Consider the following 27275-nt stretch of genomic DNA (forward strand, 5'->3'; position numbering starts at 1 on the left):
GTATCAAAAGCCAATGCAGCAAACCTCCTAGTCAGAACCTAACAGCAAGGTCCTCTGCATTCATGCAAGTACCTGTCCAAAAAATATATAGCACTATCGATTTCTGACAGACAATACAAACAAACAAAAAACAGTATTTAACCCTCACTGTGAGAAAAAAAAAAAAGCCCACTACCAGTAAAAAGGGACTCACACATTCACAAGTACATAAAGATGTTATAATGATTTTGTATGCGTGCAAAGGCACTCTATCTGATGCCAAAAAGTATAGTTTATTAACAGCTTACTATGACCACCAACTGTCTTGAAGGGACAGTTATACTGGCAATATAAAGTGGTGCTAGTCCTAGAATATTTTTTCCCATCACCTGGTTTTATAACTATACCAAGCATTTGTTTTCTGCAGCACTAATAAGTGGTTTTAAAGCCACACTATATATGGTAGCATATCTTAAACCGCAATTATCCTGAAAAAAACCCAACCTACATTTAATAAAACCAAGTGGGCCCCTAGAGCATGTGGCTAAGTCCCAATGTCAGATGCTGTAACTGAGCCCTAGAATAGAACATTGCTTATCTAGCGCTGCCGCTTCCTGCCTCCCTTTAAAAAGGGTTCATGGTTTCAAAGTTTCTAGCAGTTCTAATGCTTTTTAACGGGTGCCAGACTCTCTCTTAAAGGTAAGAAATGTACCTCTGATAACTACTTGACATCACCTGAACTAAAGTTTAGATGGATTACACAATGTAACACAATTTTTGTTCCTGGGTAGTAAGTGTTATTTCCTAATTGCTTATGCCTCAAAAGTATAGAAAATGGCTTTTATTCCCCACAGACTTTGCTTTTGTGACCAGGACAGTGATATTTCAAAATATCACTATTTCCAATGGGAAAATGTGTGTCTTTTTGTAAATATTGTAATTACTAAATACAGTACAATCGTAAATCTCGAAAAACTACTCACTTCTAATTCTTTTGTAGTCATTTTTTTATTACTTTAGTATAAATACATGTTAATTTGGATTCATATGTTGTTTTTTTCTGACTTTATGTGAACGAAAAGACACACATTTGCCCGTTTTCCCATTGGAAATAGTGATATTTTGAAATATCACTGTCCTGGTCACAAAAGCAAAGTCTGTGGGGAATAATAGCCATTTTCTATACTTTTGAGGCATAAGCAATTAGGAAATAACACTTACTACCCAGGAACAAAAAAAAATTGTTACACGGTGTTATTAAGCAAGCAGTACAATAAATTATTGTAATTTGTTTATTCTATAAAATAAAAATGGTGGTAAAGAATTTAAAGCTCAAATAATAAAGCAGTGTGTTTTTCCACGTGCAAATAACACCAGACTTGCTCACAGTGCTGAAAAGCATTATCATACAGTAAGCAACAAAGTACTTAGCAGGTGTTGTTTTGTGTTTTTTAAGATCATTGAAGGCAGATTAATATTTAATATTCAAACTATTGTGCCATATCCCTCAACGCCATTGTTCACAGCTGACTACTATTATATGCTCAGTAATGCATGCTGTTTTACAGAATATTGTGGATTTTGTTTTCTCTTTTAAGTTTGTCTCATACTTGGTCGTCAATATGAGGATCCCACTTCTGAACTTCATATTTCTGGCACCTCATTTTCTTCAAGTCAGTGGTATCATTTGCCCCTTCAGCTGCCACTGCTATGAAAATGTCGGTGTCTTCTGCACAGGCCAGGAGATTACAACAATGCCATCATTTTCTCCTCCTATAACTTTTTTGAAGATAGAGAAAACTCAGCTAAGTGAATTGAAAGCCAATAGTTTTAACAGTTTGCCTGACTTATCACGACTCCAGATAAGCAGAAACCCATTGACAACCATTGCTCCAGGATCTTTTCATGTTTTGCAACACTTGTTGTCGCTGAAGCTATCAGACAATCTGTACCAGCGGCTTCCAAATGGATTGTTTGACAATCAAGTGGATCTCCGTCAACTCTTCCTTGATAATAACAGATTGGAAGACATACAGTTGGGTATGTTTGATTCCCTGGTCAACCTGACTGAACTTGATTTGAACTCCAACAGGCTCACAGACCTCCCTGAGAAAATCTTTTGGAAACTTGGAAAACTAAGAGTCCTTAATATAGGGAAAAACCTGCTGAAATCCCTTCCTGTGACCATCTTTAATCCACTGACCCAACTTCAAGAACTTCTGCTCTACCGAAATCAGATGACTGAAATTCAAGGAGGGATTTTCAACAACCTCAGCCAGCTCCTTGAACTTAAGCTCCACACCAACAACATCCAACAAATTGCACCCATGGTCTTCTGGCATTTATCTAACTTAGTAAACCTAACAATTTCCTCCAACCAACTAAGCCGTCTGCCCTCTGAGACTTTTTTCAACATGCCCAACATATCTCTGTTAAACATATTCAAAAACCCACTTCTGGAGCTTCCAGAGCACCTGTTTGGAAGCATGCCTAGACTCAAAGAACTAATATTGTACAACACCCAGCTTGAAACCATTCCTGACAGTGTGTTCATCAACCTGACTGGACTACAGAGTCTCTCCATTACCTTAAACAATCATCTTACTGCATTACCAAGGGGGTCCTTTAGTGGTCTGAGAACCCTTACCAGGCTGTCTCTGCACTCCAATAATCTACAAGCTTTAGAAGAAGGGATCTTTTCAGACCTTGTGAACCTACAGAGCCTTGTACTTAATAAGAACAAATTACAAAACCTTCCAAGAGTTGTTTTCAAAGACCTGCCAAAACTTGCAATGATTAATATGGAAGAAAACCCTTGGTTTTGCAACTGTGACATACTGGACTTTACAGAATGGATACGGAACAACTTTCATAGGATCCACAATCCCAACCTTCTAAATTGCTCTGAGCCGCTGTTCGTTAAGGACACACTTCTTTCATCAGTGACTGCTGATAGGCTTCAATGTGGACTTTTTACCACCGACAGACCACAGTCCACCCCATCTAAAGTACCATTTGAAGAACTTGGCAAGACCACACCAGTAAGTGCTGACTGGACCTCTCCTCACTCAACTGCAGTGAGTGCTGACTGGACCCCCCCTCACTCAACTGCAGTGAGTGCTGACTGGACCTCCCCTCACTCAACTGCAGTGAGTTCTGACTGGACCCCCCCTCACTCAACTGCAGTGAGTTCTGACTGGACCCCTCCTCACTCAACTGCAGTGAGTGCTGACTGGATGCCCCCTCACTCAACTGCAGTGAGTTCTGACTGGACCCCCCCTCACTCAACTGCAGTGAGTTCTGACTGGACCCCTCCTCACTCAACTGCAGTGAGTGCTGACTGGATGCCCCCTCACTCAAAAGCAGTGAGTGCTGACTGGACCCCTCCTCACTCAACAGCAGTCGCATCATATCCCACTGCCCCTGTTTCAACCATTTCCCAGAACCATTCAGCCAGCGATGAAAACTTATTAGAGTGGAGCGCAACATTCACTTCCACGACTGCCATCCCCGGGACGCAGCATCCATCGACTGCGATTGCCGCCACGCCTGACGCAGTGACCCAAGTACCCACAGCTGGGTACCAGGCCAGGCTGATTCTTATGATCCTGTCTGTAAAAGTTCCTTACTGCAGAATATACTCATGTTTCCATGCTGCCTTAGCAGCCTTACAGACTGTTCCTATAATAGGCGTGATTTATTTGCTGTACAAAATGTGCCGATTAACGCAGAGTCTAAATTTTCTTGTTAGGCCTGTTGTTCTTGTGAGAATCACCCATGAAGCTGAAAGTAAGCCAAACAGCACAGATGTTGAAAAACAAATATGAGCATCATTGAGTTAATGTGTAATTAAAACTGGCATGGTACCATGACAACACACAAAGATTAGCTCAACGCTGAATATCACATCAGGCAGCTCTTCCTGTATACTGGAAACTATTCTGTTTATATCTAAGCAGTTTTTATTTGTAAAGCACAATTGTTTAAAAACATTATCTCAGGGTTAATCATTTTAGAACTTTTATAAATATTATTATTTGTGCTTAAAAAGCACAATTTAAAGAAAGCTTCTCTAGATTATGGGGACTCCTAAGCTCTATAAACACAATGTTTTTAGATTGATTCAGCCAAAAGAAATCCTGTAATGTTTGGAAGCCCTAGATGGAAAGAACATTCAAATAGTATTAGGAACATTCTTTTAAAGCTGGCTGCTCAGAATAACATCTACAACATTCAACACTATTGCTTCGTCGGCCTACATCCTGCGTTTCTTCACGAGACAAAAACACAATGTACCATCGTTACCAGCATTATCCATCACGTTCCAAACTTCAGGTTTTCTAGTAGTCCCTTAACTACAGTATAAAAATAGATAGGAACATTTCTGCAGCAATAACAATCAGCAACAATCAGTTCCGCCTGATTCTGGTCAAATGAGAAGTGTCATTGTATTGTAACAAGCTAAAGTGACCTTTCACTAATTCTGTATGGGTTTTATGGATTTGTGTATCACAGTGGCAACCAATTAGAATAGGATTAGTAGCAGTGCTTCTTAACAAGGTGAATAAGCGGACTGTGTGCTCTGGCTTGGTTTCCACACATCTTTAGACAGTGACGTATCCCTTAGTCACTCTGTTATTAAACCTGCTGTATTTTTCTGTTCAACACAGTCACAAACCGTGGCGATTCCCTAGTCAGCGACAAAGAATTACTACTCCAGAAAAACAAACCATGGTTCTTGCTACCATTAGCCAAGTTCATCAGTTGTTCACATAAATAAAACATGTCATTTTATCATTAAAACTGGAATGAAATATAGCAGACTCTTCCAATCCAAACCTGATGCTGTTCCGAGTCCTGTACAATCCTTTTAAAAGTTTGAAACACCTTCGAGAGCCCCCCGTTGGCCACATGGATGCTTTAGAGTTTTAAAGTCACCAGGATATGATGACTGCAGATGAAATGGATATACCAAGAGAATCTAAAAGAACAGGAACTGTACATGAAACAAGCGAACTGCGATATCATACCCATACCAAGTTACTCTTTATTTCAGACTGTATTATAACTATTTCCTGTATCTCGTGCCTGATTTTACTCTTATAAGCAAATATTTTTAACTGCTCTCAGTCGAATTCACTTTTAAATGTAATTATTTACTGTATTCTTTATTTTGCTTGTTCTTATTTTAAACTGATTTTACTGTACTTTGTATTGCTTGTATCTGTAATGTGAAATTCTGTAATGTGAGCCTTTGTACTGTGATATTTTGTAACAACTGTACGTTGCCCTAGGTAAGGAGCTGCTAAGAAACAAATAATAATAATAATAATAATAATAATAATAATAATAATAATAATAAAACTGCCAGGCAGTTTTACAGCTTCCAAGCTCATACTAGTTGGATATTTTGGCAAGCTGTAGCATTGCAGTGCAAGTTTCAGCAACACATCAGTTTTCTGGAGCAGTTTCAATTCATAATATTGTATTAGTTCATTATCTCATGATGCTTTATAACTTTAAACAGCACAGTAACCACGACCATATCTACACACTGGAAGGAGCTATAAGCTAGTTTTACATTTCAACTTAAGAATAGGTCAAAGGTCACAGGCAAGGTCATTTTTGGACAGAGCACATATGGTTTCCTACATGTGTTCCATAGCAACCATTAACCTATCTGCACTTTGTAAGGAGTTATAAGCTAGTTTTACATTTGACCAAAGATTTTGAAAGGTTTTTAAAGAAATGCGTCAGGTCACCATATTGGTTTTCGCACAGACACCATTTTTTAAAAGTCAATTGTATTGACACAAGGATGATGCCTGTGAACCTTGGAGTTAATCAATTAAACCGTGTTCAACTGAAGCGGTTTTAAATTTAAGAAAGAAACATAGGTCTGGCCATCATCTTGTTTTACGAAAGAACATCATTTTGCAATATTTGAATTCCAGTGTCCCCAAGATGACACCTACCAAGTTAAGAGTTAGTTGGTTAAACGGTTTGCAAACAGGAGCAGTTTGATGTTTGGGCGTGTTTTGGCAAATTTGGTGGCAGCTATTTTGATCAATTTATCGCAGCAAATTCTGCGTCGCAAACTTGAAGCGGGTTTGGTTGCTGATGACGAATGCAATGATTCGCCAGTTCCCAAGATTTTGAACATTTTTTCAAAAAAATGCATCAAGCTGCCATCTTGGTTGACACATGAGCGCAATTTTTTTGCATCTGAATTGTACTCTACACAAGTTTCATGTTGTTTGGTTACACTGTGTGAGAATAGGAGCAGTTTAACAGAAAAATGACAAAAAAAAAAATCTTTGCCAGGCCAGCTTGGAAGCCTAATAATAATAATAATAATAATAAAATAATAATAAATAATAATAATAATAATAATACCAAAGCACGCACACATTTTTATTTCGTTTTTGAAATGAGAATAATAATAGTATACTCTGTGCTCACTGCTTGCTTTAACCCATGGTAAATATATAGCTTTATTACTGGTACTATGCAAACCTCCAGCTTCTTGTTACAGGGTTTCAAGCAATTTAATTTTGTTTGTCATCAGTAGGAAAACACAAGCGTTACACAAGAACTCAACGGTTGGTTATCAAAAGTATGATGAAAGCTTAACAAGTGCTGAAATACTGTAGTACAACTCTTTCACCCATCCTGTATTCTTTCTAAGCCTAAATGACATGTTTTCTGACACCGCACTGCTGAAGTGTGTCAATATTATCAGTAGGGTGAAAGGGTCTGTGCTCCTGATGTAGATAGGTCCCTGTGACACTAACAAAGACCTCTTTTAGCAAGAGGTTTTCAGAAGAATATCTTATCAACAGAAACACACTTTTCTCAACTATTGGAGTTTTGTCTTTCCCAGTACCAAATTAAGATGCCTTGTCTTAATACAATTACAATTTTAACAAAAAAAAAAAGAGATGGTGCATTGTTATAAAGCAGTACATCATCACAATGTGGTACACGTACCAAAACTTGACCCGTGTAATGTTAGAAAGTGGTAAACTGCCACATTATATTTTGGTACAGGTGCAATCAATTGCGATGGGATGTGTTTTCCTATTGTCAAACAGAGGTACATTTACCATTAATTATACATTATTTTATTTGCATACTTAAACTAGAAACAGTAAATCAATTTCTCTGAAAAGAAAAAAAAAACAAGTCACGATGAATAAGACAAAATGAGAAATCCACCGCAAAGATACACAAGTAAAAATATGTACAAGACCCAATGTATTGCATATGATAAATATTTGCATGCTATTTTCTAGAGGGTGAAAAAATATGATAAATTCAATTAAAAAAGATGAAAAAGAAAACAGCATAACATACCAGATTTGAGTGGGAGATTCTGTGCTTCTAAGTTATTTAGGCATGAGCGAGATTTATCCATGTACCTGCAAATAACACTACACCGGCTCTACATGTTATACACACTTCACACAGAATCACGATATTGAACTAGTTCCTATCAAGCACACATTTCATTTTGATAGTGGGGTTCGGAGTATACAACACTGACAAAAACTATGGAAACAACAAATGAGTTACAGAAAGACTAGAGTTGGGTGTATTGTCCTTGGCGGTGCTTATCCAGTTGGTAGGGACTATTTAAGAATATGTAAGGAAGATGTCTGAGTGAGAAAAATGGGAAATAAACTCTTCACCTCAGTCCCTCTGTAACTCAGTCCAGACTGTAGTTCAGCTCAGTCTACCAAGGTCTGGATTGGCGTGAGTGGATTCCATCACTACAATCATTCATCTTATCAGGGCTCTAAAAGGACATTCCACAGGATGCGCAGCAACCTGGTGCCTCCCATCCATAAGTCCCTAGTCCTGATCACTATCCAAAGCGGCTATCTGTGTGCACCATGGCAGGTTTAACATCTGTTAACATCCCCAAGCTCACAATAAACACGACTGAGTCTCTTAACTAGTACAAGACCTCGTCTTTATCTGCAGTTAACAGATACACTCCCCTCTCAGCGCTGTGGCACTGGAACCTCACTGCCTCTGAAGTGATCAGTCTTCTTAAACCTGTGTGAGGGTCTCTACTTCTGAAGCCAGCGCTTTCCCTGGAAAGAAAGGTACGTTTTCAAGGTTTTCATAGAAAATAAATCTATGTTTCACTAATGTCCTGCTACCCTAAATGAGAGAAATGAAAGAGCCTTTTTTTTTTTTTTTTTTTTTTTTTTGCTTTTGAATTCGTGCTTTGATAAAAAAAAAAGTGTCACTTTTAATGATTTACTGAAAAAAAGTTCTGCTCTGTTTAAAAGGCAAAACTTTATAAAACATCTCTAAGTAATTAAGGAGAATATAAAGACATTTTTACAACTATTACAACAGTAACAGTTTAAAGACAAAACTATCTTTTTTTTTTAAGATTTTCATTTAAAATTCATTTAAATGTTTTGTTGGAAAAAGGCCATATGAACTATAATTAGGTCGTTTACAACGGCGTCCAACAGCAGCAAATTACAATCACATAAAACACGCAGAATACAAATTTAAAAATGTACTCAACATCATACACGTACCCAGGCGCCTTCAGATAGTGGAACAACACGTTTTTAAATTGAGAATGTGAAGTCTCTGATCTACGGCAATGCATTTCAATCTGAAACTGCAGCAAAAGCAAAAGATTTTCTTCCAGTAGCACGTTTTACCAGCAGTATTTTTTAAATATTTGGTACCAGAAACATTTCGTAAACTGTAATCACAGGCAAACTCCGGGAATAGATTATTCAAATACACAAGCAGTTTGTTAAACGCCTTTAAAATATTCTGATTCCAATTCCTTCAATTATCAACAAGTTTACCCTAGAATACAAGGTACAGTGATGTTCTAAATCAGTGTTGTTCAGCCTTTTCATTTCAAGTTTCTGTGTTTCCAACAGGGTACCAGTGGCTGCGCAGTCTTAAACTGCTGTTGTAAAACTGAGACCTACCTCTCTACAATCAGGTTTGTGTCTGTACTCGCGCGTTTGTTGCCTCAGTGTGCTGAATGGTTAATCTATTCATGATGTTTCTATATATATAATTATATAAAATATATTTTAAGTGTTGTGTATGGAATTGTGTAGAGTTGTACAGTAATATGGAGACAGCATGCTACAGCTGTCATTCAGTGTTAGCATGTAACACGATTTCAAAGCCGTTTATTCTTCAGTAAAAACAAGTTTAAATTGTAGTGAGTTTGTTCTGCTATATTTGCGATATTAAATACACCACAGCAAGCACACTGTCATGTATTTTCATTAGCACAATCGGAGAGCTAAATATAGTAAGCTGCAGTACATAGCTCACTTCCTAATTACAGTCTCAAGTATTCCTCTGTGTTCTGCTGTCACATTTTTTAAATAAACGTTGTTTTCCCTGCTAAAGCTGACCCTGCTTTAATACAAAGCTCACACTGTTTTATATTATGGTAACGGCGCTCATTACTGAGCCCGGTTCTTTAGCTGAAGAGATATTATCAGCTCACCTGGAATCTTGTGCAGTTAAATCACACTTAAACTGCTGACTGTAAACAATTGAACTAAGTCTATATCTGTCAAAATCTTAAATATATTGAATATGTCTTCATGCATAAGCTGTTCTGTTAGTTTATCGATTTTATTGTTAATTTTGTTAATTTTATTGTGAACACTGTTTAAATCAGCCTGAAAAAGTGCATGCTTTATGTGTGTAATTCAAACATATGAAGGGGAGGGATTTCCAAACCGAAACTAAATATACAAACTGGAAACAAAAGCTGTCAATAGCAGAATAGAAAACATTTACACAGCATGGCATTCATAGGAATGGATTTGTGTGCCAGAACTAGAATTACTGTCAAGTTCGGTCAGGTATATGAATTTCAAGTGAAGTATTTGTGTGCAGGGCATGGGACACAATCAAGGGTAGAACTAGAATAAACTAAGTCCAGTAAAGTAGTTAGGGCTAAGCCTGTAGGATAAATCCTAACTGTCTGATTGCTTGCTGTGGTTTTAGTGTGTCTGTATTCTCGCTATTTGCTGGTATGATATGTTTTTAATTTAAAATGTGTATATCCTTTCTCTTAACCACTGTACAAAATAGTGCTGCACATAGAGTGAAGAGAAGTCAAGCAGGGAGACATGTACTGTACTGGATTGATTTCCTGTCTAGCAAACCCAGTTTGAGTCTGGTAATTTTCCTTTCAGTAATGGGCCAACGATTGAACTAATTGGTAAACATTCCCTGTGCATTACAGCATACACATCTGTCACACATATGTATATATATGAAGCTGTCTGAATTTTTTTCCGAGTTATCTCAAAACAGCTGCAACTTTCCCATGTCTTTTTAATTATTTACACACTTCTCTGCGAACAGAGCCCAGTGACTTATTATCTCGGCGAGACATCTTTAATGAGGTCCCCCTGCATCATTAACAGAACTTGCTGGACTGGCACACAGATGCAGCCAGCGTTAATCACTCTCCTCTCATGCAGGTTTACTTCCGAGCGAGTTCAGTCTGCCGTGCAGCTGCAGAAATGGCTCTCCTGCTCTACACAATTACAGATGTAGGGGAAAGAAAGAAAGAACCAGGGAGTACAAAGGAGTGGTTAATCAGAGGGCCTCGTCAGCCTCCTTGTTTAGCTTCATGCTCACCATCTCAGTTAGTCTTTTTTGAATAAACAAAACAGAAAAAGCAAGTGGTGAAAGCGTGCATGTGGTTACAAAAATTATTTTCCAGTCAAACTCTTCATTTAGAAAGATTAAGTGTGGTGCTCAAGAGATGTTTCCAAATATGGGGGTAAGGCTTTTTTCTTGCAAACTAGTACAATCACTTGCCATTTCTGTCTTAGCCAGTACCAGTGATGCATGACAAGGTTTCATGTTTCAGCCTAACACTAAATCCTCTTATTGTGTATTTTTAGGCTCCATGGAGATGGCATGCTACATATATTTATTCATCGGTCTTCAAGCTGCATTTTCTGTTCTTGGCTGCCCAGATGGGTGTAAGTGTTCAAATCAGCGTGTCATATGTGAAGGAAAGGCAGTGACGCAGGTCCCGTCCCCATTGCCTGTAGATACACTTCGACTTGATCTAATCGGCACCCGAATCCCATCTCTGGAAGTGAGCACGTTCCAGGATCCTCCTCCAGCTCTTACTGCACTTAATGTAAACGGAAATGAATTCTCTCACATCTCACCCGGTGCATTCGACAGTCTAACTAACCTTCAGTATCTTATTTTAAATTCAAATCAACTGCGAGAGATACCTTCTGGGCTGTTAAATAAGCTTGTGAATCTCGAGAGACTTATGCTTTACAACAATAAACTGCAGAAAATCGACTCTGGCCTGTTTGCCACACTCTCTAAACTGAAAGACCTCCAACTCCAAGAAAATGAGCTTAGTGCCATACCAGAAGGAGCTTTCCACCACCTGGTCAGTCTCCAGATGCTCCACCTTGGCAAGAACAACATTACCCACCTTCCAGCCAACATTTTCAAAACACTGACCAAGCTTCAAACCCTAAAACTTCCAGATACCCAACTGAGGCAAATTCCAGCCGGAAGCTTTGATAACTTAAACCTGGTAGAACTTTATTTACAAGATAACCATATAGAACACCTGCACCATGGTCTGTTTTCCAAGCTGCTGAACTTGAAGAAACTATACCTATCTAACAATCAAATATCCGAACTGCCTGAAGGAATCTTCCTTAATTTGCCTAATCTCACCAAATTTACCCTTTTCGAAAATCGATTGACAGATCTCCCCAGTGGCGTATTTGGTCCCATGCCCCACCTCAGGGATCTTTGGCTATATGACAACAAATTAGTTCATATTTCAGACAACGTGTTTAGCAACTTAACCAATTTGGAATTACTGATCTTGAGCAGAAACCACATCAGCAGCATCTCCAAAGACGCATTCAGCGGCTTGAACAAACTTGCTGAAGTATCTCTGCACACTAACAAGCTGACCAGCTTGGATAAAGGCACATTCCGAGGCATGGACAAGCTCCAGAACATCTCTCTCCAAAACAATCACCTGCGGTCACTGCCACGAAACCTGTTCAGAAACCTTTCTAAATTAACGGAGGTCCAGCTTCAAAATAATTCCCTTGAGAGCCTTCCACAGGAGCTGTTGAACTCCTTTGAGCCACTGGCCAAAGTGAATCTCTGCAATAACCCCTGGAAGTGCGATGAGAATATTGTTCCTCTCAGAAACTGGATGATATTGCACCAGTCCAAGGTGCTCAATATCAGCCAAGTTACATGCTATAGCCCTCATTCCCTGAGGGGTATTCTTATTACAAGCTTAACAGATGACCAGTTGAAGACAAGCCAGGAAGAACATGCTACTAACACAGAAAGGACTACAGTGCAAGATACCACTAGAGACACAAGTCGCAGTGTGACATCCACCTCTTTCCACCCACAGACAACCAGATCCTCTCCCACCTTGAAAACCTACCCCTCTCCCTCACTGAAAACCACACCCACCACCTCAAACAAAGGTGAAGACACAGAGGATGACCATGGGCAGAATAAGGGCCTCAAGAAAGAGGTCCTGATCACAATCACCGTGCTGGTCTGTACCGTTCTCATCTCTGCTGTGATCATCTCCGTAATATGCCGGTGTAACAGAAGACGCTCTGGTGCTGAAATAACCCAGGTGACCAAAAGGAATGCAGTCATTTAAAAAAAGAAATTAATAAATTTATATACATATACTTGAGATGATGAAGGTACAGTTGATTTCAGAGAGACATTATACAAGATAAAACTGTTTCACCCACTGGTCCACTACAGGTAAGCTTTGGAAACCCTTCATAGTTAGTAATATATATTATATATATATATATATATATATATATATATATATATATATATATATATATATATATATATATATATATATACTAATATTATAATATATATGTGATTATCAGCAATCTCGTTTATAATATATATTATAGGGAAAAGAAATTGAAACCTTTGTGCTATACAGATTTCCAAAGATGTGTACTTAATAATATCGAGGGTGTAATTACTAAGGATATAAGTGAAAAATGGTTGGCATCTAACACAATGAATGCTTTATCTACCAACAGGCAAAAGAAAATCAATATATTTTCTATCATGTTTTTTGTTTCGTGTTTTACAATACCATGGTTGTTTATATTTTGCTAGCTTTATTTTATTTTTGTTTACTTTTTTACTAAAAAGAAAATTTAAGTACATGTTGCATGCAGAAGGCCAATGTAATCAGAAAATACTTGATGCTATTTTTGTATATTACTGTTCAGAATATTAAAATAAAGGATGCTATTTCTGTGTGCGCGCCTTTCTGTATAGATATAGATATGTTCATTACAAGTGGTAACAACAGAAAGTATAAAGTAAATATATGACCTAATTAATAATACATTCCAAATGCTTGACTAACTTTTATTAGCACTTTGATGCAACTGAAAGCAACCTGGCACTGTAAATTTAGGCAACATGGTCTACATTCAGTGTATTTCAAAATATTGTTTTAATGTTTCACTGTTTCCAGCTCCCAGGAGTGTTTCTATTCAACATGCAAGCAGTATAATAAAAGGGTACAGGAACAGTATGATTTGAGGTTTTTCTCTCTTTCCATTTTATCTTGGTTTGCACATCTTCGGAAAACATGAAAACTAAAAGCATACCAACTCCCTTTCCCCTGTGTCCCTCCATACCCTCGACAGGTTGGAAACCATTTACTGTGATACCCTTATTCTAACCTTTCAAACAAGGGCACTGTATATGAGTCACATATTTTTCTGGTGAGGTATTTCTACAGTGCAACCTGACACTATGGGGGTATGGGGGTGCGTCAAGCTTGTGAAATCAGTAAAGGGATGTAACTTCCAAAGTTTATGGATTCACATGTTCTAGAAGAGAAACATACAATTTGATAATAATAAAAAAAAAAACTTATCTGAAATAGTTAAAAAATACGCAGTCTGGAATCCAGAACACCAGCCTACGTGTGCAGTGCATTACTCTCAATAAGAAAAAGGAAGCAGAGGCCAAGTCTTAAAATGTAAACCATCCAATAGGCTCAGGAGTAGATACCATACTTAAAGGTAATTTACTAAAGGATAATTAAAGAATCATTCAGAGTTATAAATCAAATATATTCAATGAACCATATTATAACCCCTCTGAGTGAACTCACTCACATGAAGTATATTGCAATGCTACAGTAACCATATTGTAGCAGCTATCCCTTATCTTAAACCACAGCCCTTCACTCATTTTGATTTTGACAGGCTCTGTCCAGAGCACAGTGTTTTTCTACAAAGTTCATGGAAATGTGAGGTAAGGCTGAAGAGCTCGATAATATTTTACTCCCATTAATGAAGTGGCAAGCATATACTAAAACAGTAACTCTGAAGTACTTTGTCACACACCAAAACAATAGCACTGAAAAACAAATGGCACTGGAGCTCCCTCTAGTGGAACAGAGTGTACCGACAACCAGCTCAACAAACTGCAGTGTTCAACAGAGGCTTTTAAAAACCCTATATCAGAAGGCTAATGGATAACATCATTTTCTAACAAAAGATTTTTATTTGCAGAAAATCTAATTCCATAATATACTTCCAAAATAATTTAAAATTGTTACGTTTTTATCTTCAAAAGCTGTTTATCTTTGGAATACAGAACACACAAATAAAAATGCAAATGCCAGCCTTGTCTCATTGCCCACAAAGTGTCATGCAATGTAATGTAATAACATGCTTAGGACATCAATGTAATGTGATAACATGCTTAGGACATCAATGTAATGTGATAACATGCTTAGGACATCAATGTAATGTGATAACATGCTTAGGACATCAATGTAATGTGATAACATGCTTAGGACATCAATGTAATGTGATAACATGCTTAGGACATCAATGTAATGTGATAACATGCTTAGGACATCAATGTAATGTGATAACATGCTTAGGACATCAATGGGGGAGGGGGGATGGGGACTACTTCCAAAGTACAGCATTTTTACTTGTCAACAGGAAAGCGTTTTAATCGTAGTTTGATTTGGTCTAGGAAATCTCTAAGTGTTTACTGGAAGAATCTTGTATCCTGTTCCACACCCACTCTAACCCAGTTCAGATGCCCTGGCTTTCTCACATCGATAACCACTATTAGCAAACTAGCCGTTTGACAGTCACCAAGGTAAGTGTTCATATTCCTATTTTTTACAAAACAGGTGGATTAATGTTCTGTATCGTACTGACACAACATGAGGTAAAGTTAAAGTGAACTTGCATATACTGTACAGTGTTACATGGCTAGTTTATACAGATCTGCATTTAGATTTATTCTACATTTATTTAAATATACTTTTTTTAAAAAATAGACTTAAGGACAGCTGGTCTACATTATATATTATATATATATATATATATATATATATATATATATATATATATATATATATATATATATATATATATATATATATATATAGCTTGTTCTATTTTTTAAAAAAAGATATTTAAATAAATGTAGAATAAATCAAAATGCAGATCTGCATTACATACATTGATACATGCACAATTTTATGGAACTGTGAACAGTTTGCATTCTGCAGCATGATTGCCAATGTGTAACCAGTAGTGTTCAATTACTTGAATCTCAATATATAGGCTGAGGAGCTACTGCTACACAATATGTGCAAAATTAGGCTTGTTATGTTTACACGTCATATCCCATAAAATAGAAACACTTATTAGGAGAGCAGGTATGCTTTTGTCATGTGAAAAAAAAAAAAAAACAGAAACGAGAGCGCTAGCTGGTATACAAGACAAGACTAGATTGCCTAATCTGAAGGTTACAGATCATTTACTTTAATAATGGAGGTTTTGCAAACACATCTCAGACAAAGTTAAGTGACAGCATTGGAGACACAGAAATGGAAACATAACTGTGTATGCACCTTTCTGTTCAGGAAGTACAATGGCTGCAGAACATGTCCTCGCCCTTTTGGTAATGGTACAGCTTTGTCACAGCATTGGCCACAGCTGCCCTGATGGATGTCACTGCTTCACACCCTACAAGGTTTTTTGTGCTGATGAGGAGATCACTGCTGTTCCACAAAATATATCCGCCAGTGTGAAAGAGCTGGTGATGGTGACAACCAGCCTGAATCTTATCAAAGCCGGAGCTTTCAAAGATAGCCCAGGACTTTCCAAAATCATCCTAGTAAACAACCTTATAGCAAATGTGAAACAGGGAGCCTTTGACGATTTGCGAGAACTCCAGGAACTAGAGATCAATGGCAACCAGCTGGAAAAGCTAAGAGTTGAGGTTTTCAGCCCACTGACAAGCCTTAAAAATTTGAATCTCAACTTCAATAAGTTCCAGACAGTGAATAATGGTCTACTTGATCCACTGCTAAACCTAGAGGTTCTTCATCTGAAGGGAAACCTCATAACTGACCTTCCAAATAATGTCTTCCATCGACTCTATAAGCTCCAGATACTAGACCTTTCTCAAAATAGGATCAATGTAATTCAAAGAGAACTGTTCAAAGCCCTATCTGACCTGCAAGCCCTGAAGTTAAATGAGAATATAATAGTCAATCTTGATGCACATGTTTTTGATGACCTTTTAAGTCTGGAAGAACTTTCATTACATGGTAATAGAATTGCTGTGCTTCCAGAAAACATTTTTACAAAGCTCAATGCTCTGGAAAACCTACATCTCCAAGGCAACTTAATATGCTTCCTTCCTTCTGACATATTTCGTTTTTTGCACAACATGGAGCTTTTAGACCTTGCATCCAACCATCTAAGAGAAATCCAGCCGTTCAAGACCATGCCAAAGCTTACCAAACTGTACCTGGCTAAAAATCAACTCAAAACTCTCCCTGGTGAAGCATTCAGAAACCTCCATAAGTTACATGTACTTGACCTGTCTGAAAACCTGATTACCCATCTGCCAAACACAACATTCCATGGGTTGTTCAAACTAGAAGAACTCTACCTGCAAAAAAACAACTTGACTTCCCTGGATGTGGGCTTATTTCAAGATCTATCCACTTTACAATTGCTCAGTCTTAACAAAAATCAGCTACATACAATCCCGGAGGGTCTTTTTGATCCAATAGGAATTATGTCGTATGCAACTATGCATGATAATCCTTGGATATGTGATTGCCACTTGCTGTATCTTCACGACTGGGTTAAGTACAACATAGACAACTTAATGCATTCCAAGATGGTTTTGTGTGAGAGCCCAGAGCACCTGGGGGGACAGAGTTTGATCTCTTTAAGGAAGAAGCAACTCAACTGTGTATCTGAGGCACATCCTCCATGCAACCCCCAGGCACAGTCAGAGGACACTCCTGCCATTTTAACCCACTCACTTGAAGCTATTCCAAGCCAGTGCACCCTTACTGAAGAAAATGGGACTAGCGTTATAAACTGTGTGATCTCTAAATGTCCTGTGATTAAGGTTGAAGCACAGATATTTGATGATGACAATAAGAATAGATTCAATCACAGCCTCTTCTGTGACTGGTCTCAGTACTCTCAGTATGCCAAGGCTACATTGACCATTACTATTAGCTAAACCTTGAGGTCAACTTAAAATTATTTAACAGCTTGTATCCCTATATTTTTAGTAGTGGAATTATTATGCAGAAACTACAGTTCAAAGTTTAATTCAATTCTTATTGTATTTACTGAGCGTGTATGCTTATATAATTGTATATTAAGTTATAATTAATGTGTGCATTTTAAGTTTATTAGTTTCTGATTCAGGTTGCATACTCAGACTGAGATTAATTTTTTATCATGACCTTGTTATACTTATTGGCACTACAGAAATATCTAAACAGTATGACTTATAATTGTCACTATGTTATGCCAAAATGCCATAAAACTGGGTGCTAAGAGTTTTTCTTGGTAATCTTTTCCTGTTCACAACAAATGCTTATAACTATGTATTACTAATAGAAATAAAAACGAAACTACGGTAACATAAGAATTAAAACACTTGTCTTTGTTTTATCTAATGTGACGCAATCAATAATATTAAACCCTTTATTTTTTTTTTAATTTTGCAAAACTAGGATGGGTCTCTTGTCACAAGAAACTTGACCATAGTAAGTTTCCTATTAGCAAAGGAGGTCAAAAGTCAGCTTTTTTTTTCATATTTCCAAAAAGTCCAATTCAATCTGAAGAAATTCATATAAATCAGGACCAGGGTTGAAAATGTTGGTTTGTGAATAGTTACATACCAATCTAAATTACTCAGTCTTAAATGAATACAGAAATAAAGCAATTTATTTATCACTGTGGCATCCTCTAAATGTGAACTACAAGAATTTTGCGATGAAGCACGGCAGAGAAAACACCCCTCACTTATTCCAGTCATTCTTTCTTTGCTTTCCTCTTTCTGCGTCAGTCCAAACACTCCCAGTTGTTACTTAGGGCTGCTTTGCTTTTATAATGTTTTCAGTTGTTGAAGTTCCTGATTGCACCCTAAATAACACAGTGGCTAATTGTCTATTTGGGACGGCATTGCACTGTCATTATAATTGCTTCGGTGAATATGCTAATGATGGGGCAGGCGCAAGTCATGTCTTCAAAAACCATTTCAGTGCAATATTTTTTTTACGCGTCATTTACGCGTCACAGAACTGGGGGCTAGTGCTGTTCACACTTGCACTCGCATTTGCGCTGTGATCAGAATACAGCCCTAAGTTTATAGACAATAAGAGTTTAAGATGTTTGTGTTAATAAAGGGTTTTTAAAACACACTTTTCATGTCTTTTCCTTGAGGAACTATATCAAATAAGTAGTAAATGAAAAAAAAAAGATTTAAATCAATTTTATTTATTTATTTTTTAAAGCAAGTGATTTAAAGCAATGATTTTTATTTTTTTTTTTTAAATCAGCAAACCCTGATTGGGACAAAAAAAGAAGAATATAAACTTTGTCAGATAGAACAACAATAAGCCACACAGCACAGGAAGCCAGAATAATAACAATTCAATAGCAGTCCGGTCAAAGCGAGTGTTGCCTTATCCTGTCTGATAATTACTTTAAGCATGCTCTGAGCACTTCTTGCACTTACTGGACACTGGAGCCATTACTCACAACTGATTGTTGCTTTTCTTTTTTCTTTTTTAATCAAGTTACAGTATCTGACAGATCCTCTGCAGGCCTTGGGACTGCAAATGTGTTCATGTCACCCAAGAGTTTTCATATAAAAAAAAACAAGACTGAAGAGGATGTTTAGTTAATCAATCATGGTAAAGGCCTCAATTTAATCTGCAACATTGCACGCAACAGTATGTGTTAATCAAGGGTTCAGAATGTGTATTCCTGCTTTGATAGAGCAGAACTGGGTTAAAAGTGATATACACTTGCAGGCCTGCTACCCCTGAACAAACAGCTACACACACACACACACACGCACACACACACGCACACACACACACACACACGCACACACACACGCACACACACACACACACACACACACACACACACACACACACACACACACACACACACACACACACACACACACACACACACACACACACACACATTTACATACACACACACACACACACACTCACACACACACACACACACACATACAGGGGAACAAGCCACACAGACGGCGTGACACAGCCTAGCCCTTCAATAGCCAATAAGCCTGTGTTTATTGTGGTGGGATTTTCAAACAGATCCGGGTGTGGCAAACAGCAGGACCAATCCCATCTCTCTCAGATATTGTAATGTGGGTTCACAGGTCTTGTTTATTCTGATTGAAGATGATTGATCTGACCTCTATTGTGATGCAGGCTGTAAACTGTCTGGATGGAGCTGCTTTGACATGGAAGCTGTGTCCTTGACTAGGCCTTAAGCCCCTGTTGTCAAGGTAATCCAGTCAAGGTAGAGTCCACTTCTGAACAAACTGGATTACAGGGAGTCCAGGAAGAATAGCCACAAAACTGCTCTTTCAGTCTTTGAAGAGCTTTGACATTTGTATCTGACCTGCAAGACCCCCCCACCCCCCCCTTCAAACACACACACACACACAAGTGAGTGAGAAGAAAAGTAAACACTAGCACCTAGACCTTTTTTTTAACATCTATTGTATTCAGTGCTGTCTGTCTTTCTTTATGGGAATCTAACTTTATTTAACTCACAATTAACAGGCAGTGTCACTAAAACACATCACCAATAGAAGTGCATTGTTTTAAAATATATTTTTATACACACAGAGATTGTCCTCCGTTATTTCAGTTAAATCTTTGGTTCATGTTTAAAGTATGGGGGTCAACATTTCTGTCTTGCAGTATTAAACACACCCGGGGTCCAATCATGAAGCAAGTGCAAAAGAAAAATAATACAATCATACAACTGTAAAATCTAACAAGAAACTACTAGAAACAGTTAGGTAACCAGTAGTAATTCAATTAAAATCCCTTGTATTCCTCTCAGAAGATGTACCTTTGTGTTTGCACATGCCCCGTGATCCTGACTCGCACCTTATGTTCCTTGTCTCTACCTGTCACTCTGTGGCTCCATCTGTCACTTTGAGATTGAATGATTAATCGTGTAATTGCATTGGCTATATACATAACAAAGTGAATGCATGCACACCATTAAAATAGGGATTGTCCTAATGGAATAGCTGTTACCTTTATATATATATATATATTGTGATATATAAATATTGTGATATATAAATGCAGAAAGTTTGAAACTTCTTTAAACTAGGTCCAGTGCTCAGTATGGGATATGCCAAAATAGAGAGCATGTTGAAATTCAATGAGAGGGAAGAGCACAGTGGGCCTTTGAAATTGTGATTTGCAACACATTTAGTTACAGCTAGGTCTTAAGAAGAGGATTGACAGGGAGGTTTTGGATTTATATACAGTACATGTTTTAAAAGTGCAAATGTACAAAAGCTATGCAATTAAAACAATATATACAGAAGACGTCATTTGGACCAGCTTACTATAATGAAGTCAGGTTTAGGCTAATATTTGGATGCAGTTCCTTTTTTAAAGCTTTGCAGCTGTAGCCGCACCCCCATTCCCATGCTTGTTATCTAAGTGGCTATCATAGGAAGAGGTCGGAGGTTGAACCGACAACGCAAACAACCCATGTTACTGCCATATGGGGTTGAATTAGATTCTCGAGATTCCCAGCCTCGATAAGCCTTTCCCTGCTCACGTCCCAGGCTGATCAGAGTACACTGCTTGCCTTAGGGGGGAATCTGTTAGCAAACTACTTACAGCTTCAATTACTCCTTCATTAAGCTTTGATTGTTCACAGGTGTTTGGCACAAAACTCAATTAATTATCCAATAGGAAAAGGGTTCAAACAGCCTCTTGTCGCTTCTTCTTTGCAAACAGAATGGTTCCATTGTGCAGGTCGATAGCTTGCCTAGTCAATGCATTCATGACTGTAGAATGAATCAAACTAGTGGTCGCACGTTACAGTTTTACAAGCTGCATTGAGCATTCAGAAAAACTGGGTTCATTTTGGGTAATAAAAGAGGGTGATTTTTATAGACACTAGAATGCTCAATCTGAATAGAACAGTGTAAAAAGCATGATCCATAGGTCCCCAACATTTCTTTCTTTATACAACATAATTAAAGGTTTCGCAGAAACGAATCTACAGTAAGAATTATGCATTCCAAAAATGTGTGCGAATCAGGGACTGCGAAACCCTGAATGTAAGTTCATGAGTACTTAATAAGGTGAAATACCTCCACTAACCCCTAGATGACGCCAATGTCCAATGTTTAACTTTTTCTTTTTAACAAAAACATTTTTTATTCTCAAATAAAATAGTATTATAACACTGGCTAATGTAACGGCTTTAATGGATTTTGAAATGCATTCATGATATAGCTGTTTAAATTTGCATTCAAATTCAAAATCAGATTTAAAAAGTAAACTTACTTTGTTTATTTTTAGTGCGCTTACAAATTCGCTTTTTTTTTTTTTTTTTTTTGAATTGCATTCATTTTGTAAGTGCAGTAGCTCGCTACTCAGATGTGTCCCATAATATTCCCGTCTAGCCAAAAAATAAAATAAAATCATATAAAATACTTAAAATACTTAAAATATCTGCCGTATCTTCTTGAGAAGAACTCTAATGAACTATATTACATTAATTATATATATATATATATATATATATATATATATATATATATATATATATATATATATATATATATATATTTACATTTTTAAGTTACTTTACTGCCCTCTCCAAACAATTATTGATACAGCTTGCTCCTAAAATTTTACATACATGAACCCTATTTTAGGCCTACATCCTTTATTTTTTAACCCATTCTTGTGACAGATTCTAAATGCAATAAGAACTTGCCTTTCACATTTCACACGAACATACACGGTAGTCGCAATCACCAATTACTAGCAATGATTTAAAACAGGTGTAAATATTCAGTATTCAAGTAGCTGTTATAATTCAATTTAAAATAAATAATGTCATTTTGGTTTACATCCTATTCAAGTATTGCGTTTTTCTTTTCTCTTTTATTTTTTTGTTTTATATAGGGTAATAATCTTCATAATATTTAAATACTTTTTTGATTGTGAAATTGAGCAAAAAAAACTACCACGTAACTCTTCATGAATCTTAAATGGAAACGCACGACATTCAAAACCACGAGAATTCATTTGAAACCAAAAAGTCATGAGCTGGAGCTGAAACATGTATTCATTGCACAATTGAAAGGTCACCATTCTGTTGCCAAGCAGATAAACGACTCATAAGGTTATAAAATAATAATAATTAAAAATAAACGTTCACTAAGAGATTGCCTGTGATACAAGCTGTTTACACACGATACTATACAAACTTGCAGCTAGAGGCTGGTAAGAGCAGTTAACTGTTAATAGTGCGTGTAATCAAGTGAATCAATCAACAGGTGTGTACATCAGACTGGAAAATATGTGGCCTCTCAACAAAGAATGGGATACGGTATATACTTTTCAACAGTTAACAAAACTGGATGAAGACATCTGAAAATTTAGCTTATAAAGCCAATGAAGCCAGTCCCAAACACAACCCTTGTGCTGTACAATGCTGGCACACAATCCTTAAACACATGTTCTTATAAATTTTGTTCTCTCTTCATTACAGTTTCTCTAACTCTTGACACCCTCTTAATTTTGGGGGCTTATGCACAAACATGCACACACATGGTGTGAATGCTCCCCTGCTAAGTACTGTGGATTGCACTGCAGTCTCCCAGCCGTGGTTTCCAATTAGATAACAAGCAAAGAGAGCACGATAAATAAATAAACTACTTATTATAATCTTTCAAGTTTTTAAGTGTGCTTACTGCATGCATGCCTTAAAGAGATCTGCTACAAAAGACACCACCACACTTAGTAGCTCTCTTTTCAGGCTTGCTTTCCAAAAAACTAAAGCCATGCCCCTTTGTAGGATGGAAATGTAGTTATAGCTCGGGGGAGGTTCAATGTCTTTATCTAACCGCAAACCTCAAAAACCTTGCCATCAAAATAAACTTGCAATTTCCTGTGCTTTTCACCTGCTGTGTCCATGCACATTTACTTGATTTGTCATTTACAGTGCGTATATGTGCTTTAACAGGCTAGCGCTACACTTTTACCATGCTTTACTGCACTTTGCTAGGCTTTTACCATGACCTACCACAGTATCAACTTGTATAAGCACACCTCCACTGCCTGGTTCAGCATGGTAGCAAGTGCAACTCTCTCCCCCACGTTGGTACCGGTGCAGAGCTAGAAAGTGGTACGTCGTCAGAATGTGGGACGGTTTCCCCTTTAACACCAGAATGTGGTACGCTTTCCCGTTTAACACCAGAAAGTGGTACATTGGCAGAATGTGGTACGCTTTCTCGTTTAACACCAGAAACTGGTACATTGTCAGGAAGTGGTACGCTCCCCCCCGTTTAAAACCAGAAAGTGGTACATCGTCAGAATGAGGTACACTTTCCAGTTTAACACCAGAAAGTGAGACATCATCAAAATGTGGGACACTTTCCCCTTTAACACCAGAAAGTGGTACGCTTCCCCGTTTAAAACCAGAAAGTGGTACATCGTCAGAATGTGGGGCTATTTCCCCTTTAACACCAGAAAATGGTACATTGTCAATGCTGTGATTAACTACTTACAATTTTACAGAGCCCAATGTGTTGCTCATCAGTTAAAGTCGCATACATTTGCTGAATTGTGGAAAAAATGATATTAAAAAGGACTTTGAAGTCCAAACTCAGTACACCGTATCCCTTTCAGGTGGGTGTTTCCTTGTTTCTGCACTAAAATAATTTGCTCATGCCCAGACAAGCACAACATACAGGGTACCACGTTTTAACCCCAGACCAGTGCACTGCCATTAGAGTTTACTGTATGGGTATGTTAATAGGTAGGCATTAGCAATACCAAAAGAGTTGCATGCAGTAACATTGCATGCAGAATGTAGACTTTTGCCCACCCTGGCGTTATCACCTTAGTTTAAGGATTCTTTCTGTATGATCAATAACGCACCAATAAAAGGCGTATTATTGCATGTTCCACAGCTTAACCTGGATGTTTAAGTGGATAAATAATATTGAATTCTCTTAAGCCAGTGTGGGGGTTTCTGACACTGCGGCCTTAGTTCTTGCTTCCAGCAGTCAGATCTGTCCGTTAAACAGTCCAACTCCTATTTGAGTAAAAGGCCAGCTATTATCAGGCCTAAAGAGGTGTCTTAAATGTGGAACTGGAGCCACGGAAGCATTGCATGTGTCAGGAAAGAAAAGCGGTAGGACTGGATTTATTTGTCCCTGCTCACTTTTGTGCTGGACTTCACGCCCAAGTACAAGCGCACACGCTACACTGGACAAAGTGCATTCTGTGGCTGTATGCAGCACGATGCATTTGCCAGCACACTAATGCTTTGTGAATACGGCCCATTGTGTGGGAGGGACAGAGACGATGAGGCAGAGCAGACCTGCGTGGCACTCACTTGTGTGTCTCATAACATTCATGTTTGAGGTATGTTGCATAATGCAACAGCGAATCCACAGGGAATGGTACGGGCTACCCCTTGTGTCATTATACACAGACCTCCAAATATGGGCTATTGTTAAATACCTTTCAGAGCAGGCGTGTCATTGACTACTTTAGAGTGTGGATGGAGATTGAATTGGTTCAATTAAACAATTTAGAACAGGGTTGGAACAGAGAGCAGGATTGGAAGGGCTGGCTTTGACCACCCCTGTTTTAGAGCGTTCCATCCTCCTGTTGCTATCTGCCACGCTTCACTGCACTCTTTTTCCCTGGCATTTCCATGAGCTGGTCAAAGTGACATTGTTATTGATATAAAAAAGCGCCTTACTGTACACATTTATAAAAGGGATGCTTTCTTACGAGTTCACACAAAACAAAACGCATTGGCTGGCACTGTCACCCCAGCCCCCTCTGTGATGATGAGTGGGATGGGCAGTGTTCCTGATGCTCTGGTAATGAGGCCGCGTTGGGGGAAATGAATACGCTGGTATTGTTCTGCCAGGGGCCATTAAATCGCCTTGTTGGCAAACAGGTGCAGCCCCCTTCCTTTATTGCAAAGGGTTGACTGGCTGAAAGGTAGGGGACAAAGGGAAAGAAGTAGCAAACTGGAAGCAGGATCAGAAAGCTCCCCTCCTCCCTTCCCCTTCCAGCTTGATTGTGAGTCAGTGATTTCCAAGCAAGCCTTTCTGCACACTGTTCCATCCTCCGGACAGCGAAACAGTGTGCATGTCAGCCCTTTCCAAAGAGCGTTGCATTCAGAGGCCTGCCCCCATGACCATGCAAGCATGGCAATATCTGGCAATATATAGTTAAATGTAGTCTTCATAGTGATGGTAACTATAGTTTTACTGGGCTATTTAAATGTTAATTCTTCATAGTAATGGTAACTATAGTTTTACTGGCCTATTTAAACATCGGTAGACTGCAGTTTAACACCACTAGAAATTAATTGTTATGCCCCCCAAGTTACACACAAATATAAATAATGCAGTGATGTCTGTGAACGGCACGCTGTTTATCCCAAACCCAGTCTAAACTATTGAACTGAACCAAGTAAACAAGGGTTTTATTGCAAGCATGAATAAATTCATTAAAACAATCTCTTTTCTGATACAATTATGTACTTACATACATGGTGCAAAAAGATTTGCACATTAAGTACATTGTAACTAAGCACTGTAATTACGTGGAAGTACACATGCATTTACGAAGTAACTACTAATTAGACAGTGGAAAGTGTTACCCAAGTTATTAATCTCAGAATTGGATTGGTTTGGGCACAAAAACAACAGCTTGACTGACTTGTTGTTGTTGTTTTTTCTTCTGTAGCCTGCACACTTAGGGAAGCACACTCTTGACCAGGAGCCCCCTTCCCTCTAACCCTCCTTCTTCGGGGTTGAAAAGTCTTCAATGGTAAACAAACAGGCCACAGTCTGCAACCATCACAGTCCACTGGGTGGTGTAGTCAAGAGAGGTCTTAAGAGAAAAGCACAAAGAAATACAAAAATGAAAAGGAGGTCATTTGGTGTCCAGTGCTCTTGATTCATTTAGCGAGAGGATAAGCAGAGTGCCATGGTATGCAGACAGTAACACCATGAATACATTGCAAAGAGCTTGAGTGGGAGTAATCAAGTTGAGATGCATGACTGTGCCCCCCCCCCCCCACCCGCCATTCCAAATTATCCAGCTATGGGTTTGGAATAAATGGTTCTACTATAAAAGAAAAAAGACAGCAAAATAACTTTTAGTAGAATATCCCTTTAAAGGTTTGTTGCAGTGTGCTGAGGGAAATGCTATCTGCAGTGGAAGATAAGAGAGATTTTTTGTTTTATTTTATATAAAACCTGGTCATATGCTAATCATACTCCTGTCACATGTTTAAAAGCGACCCATTGCAGTGATGTGATTGACCTGGAGTAGAAATCGGAGGCTTTACATTGCTTACAATATATTAACTAACCATTTTAAAAAGGTGCACAACATTTGCTATATTGTTAGTAAGCTAGTCATCAACAATTAAAATAAAGCATGCCTTTTATTTAAAAAACAGCCAAACATGTTGATTTGTTGAGATTATTTACTAAGAACCAGGCAAGCTTTGGTGGTGTTATGGCTCGTTCGTAGCTTTTGTATGTTCCCATGTGTTCTCATCAGTGCTGACGAAACTCATTTTGGAACTCTGTTGTCAGCTGACACAGTATAA

General features: G+C 38.0%; 3 protein-coding genes across 4 annotated transcripts; all 3 read left to right on the forward strand.

Annotated features, from left to right (window-relative positions):
• Positions 1–541: 541 nt before the first annotated feature.
• Positions 542–5098, forward strand: LOC121327260 (platelet glycoprotein V-like). The gene is made up of 2 exons (XM_041271183.1): positions 542–678; positions 1578–5098. Exon 2 carries the CDS (start codon positions 1602–1604, stop codon positions 3804–3806), a length of 2205 nt encoding a protein of 734 aa, XP_041127117.1. The 5' UTR covers positions 542–678; positions 1578–1601; the 3' UTR covers positions 3807–5098.
• A 1956-nt stretch (positions 5099–7054) lies between these two features.
• LOC121327261 (leucine-rich repeat-containing protein 15-like) lies at positions 7055–12814 on the forward strand. Of its 2 annotated transcripts, XM_041271184.1 has the most exons (3): positions 7056–8090; positions 8901–8965; positions 10908–12814. In XM_041271184.1, exon 3 carries the CDS (start codon positions 10913–10915, stop codon positions 12680–12682), a length of 1770 nt encoding a protein of 589 aa, XP_041127118.1. In that variant the 5' UTR covers positions 7056–8090; positions 8901–8965; positions 10908–10912; the 3' UTR covers positions 12683–12814. The 2 variants fall into 2 exon arrangements, with proteins under 2 accessions (XP_041127119.1, XP_041127118.1); XM_041271185.1 differs by lacking the exon at positions 8901–8965 and having other exon boundaries at positions 7055–8090.
• A 2226-nt stretch (positions 12815–15040) lies between these two features.
• Positions 15041–18012, forward strand: LOC121327116 (carboxypeptidase N subunit 2-like). Its single transcript, XM_041270921.1, has 2 exons — positions 15041–15195; positions 15971–18012. The coding sequence occupies exon 2, from the start codon at positions 15979–15981 to the stop codon at positions 17593–17595; it is 1617 nt and encodes a 538-aa protein (XP_041126855.1). The 5' UTR covers positions 15041–15195; positions 15971–15978; the 3' UTR covers positions 17596–18012.
• Positions 18013–27275: the final 9263 nt, after the last annotated feature.

This window comes from Polyodon spathula, chromosome 14, assembly GCF_017654505.1.
Source record: "Polyodon spathula isolate WHYD16114869_AA chromosome 14, ASM1765450v1, whole genome shotgun sequence".
Lineage (NCBI taxonomy): Eukaryota > Metazoa > Chordata > Actinopteri > Acipenseriformes > Polyodontidae > Polyodon > Polyodon spathula.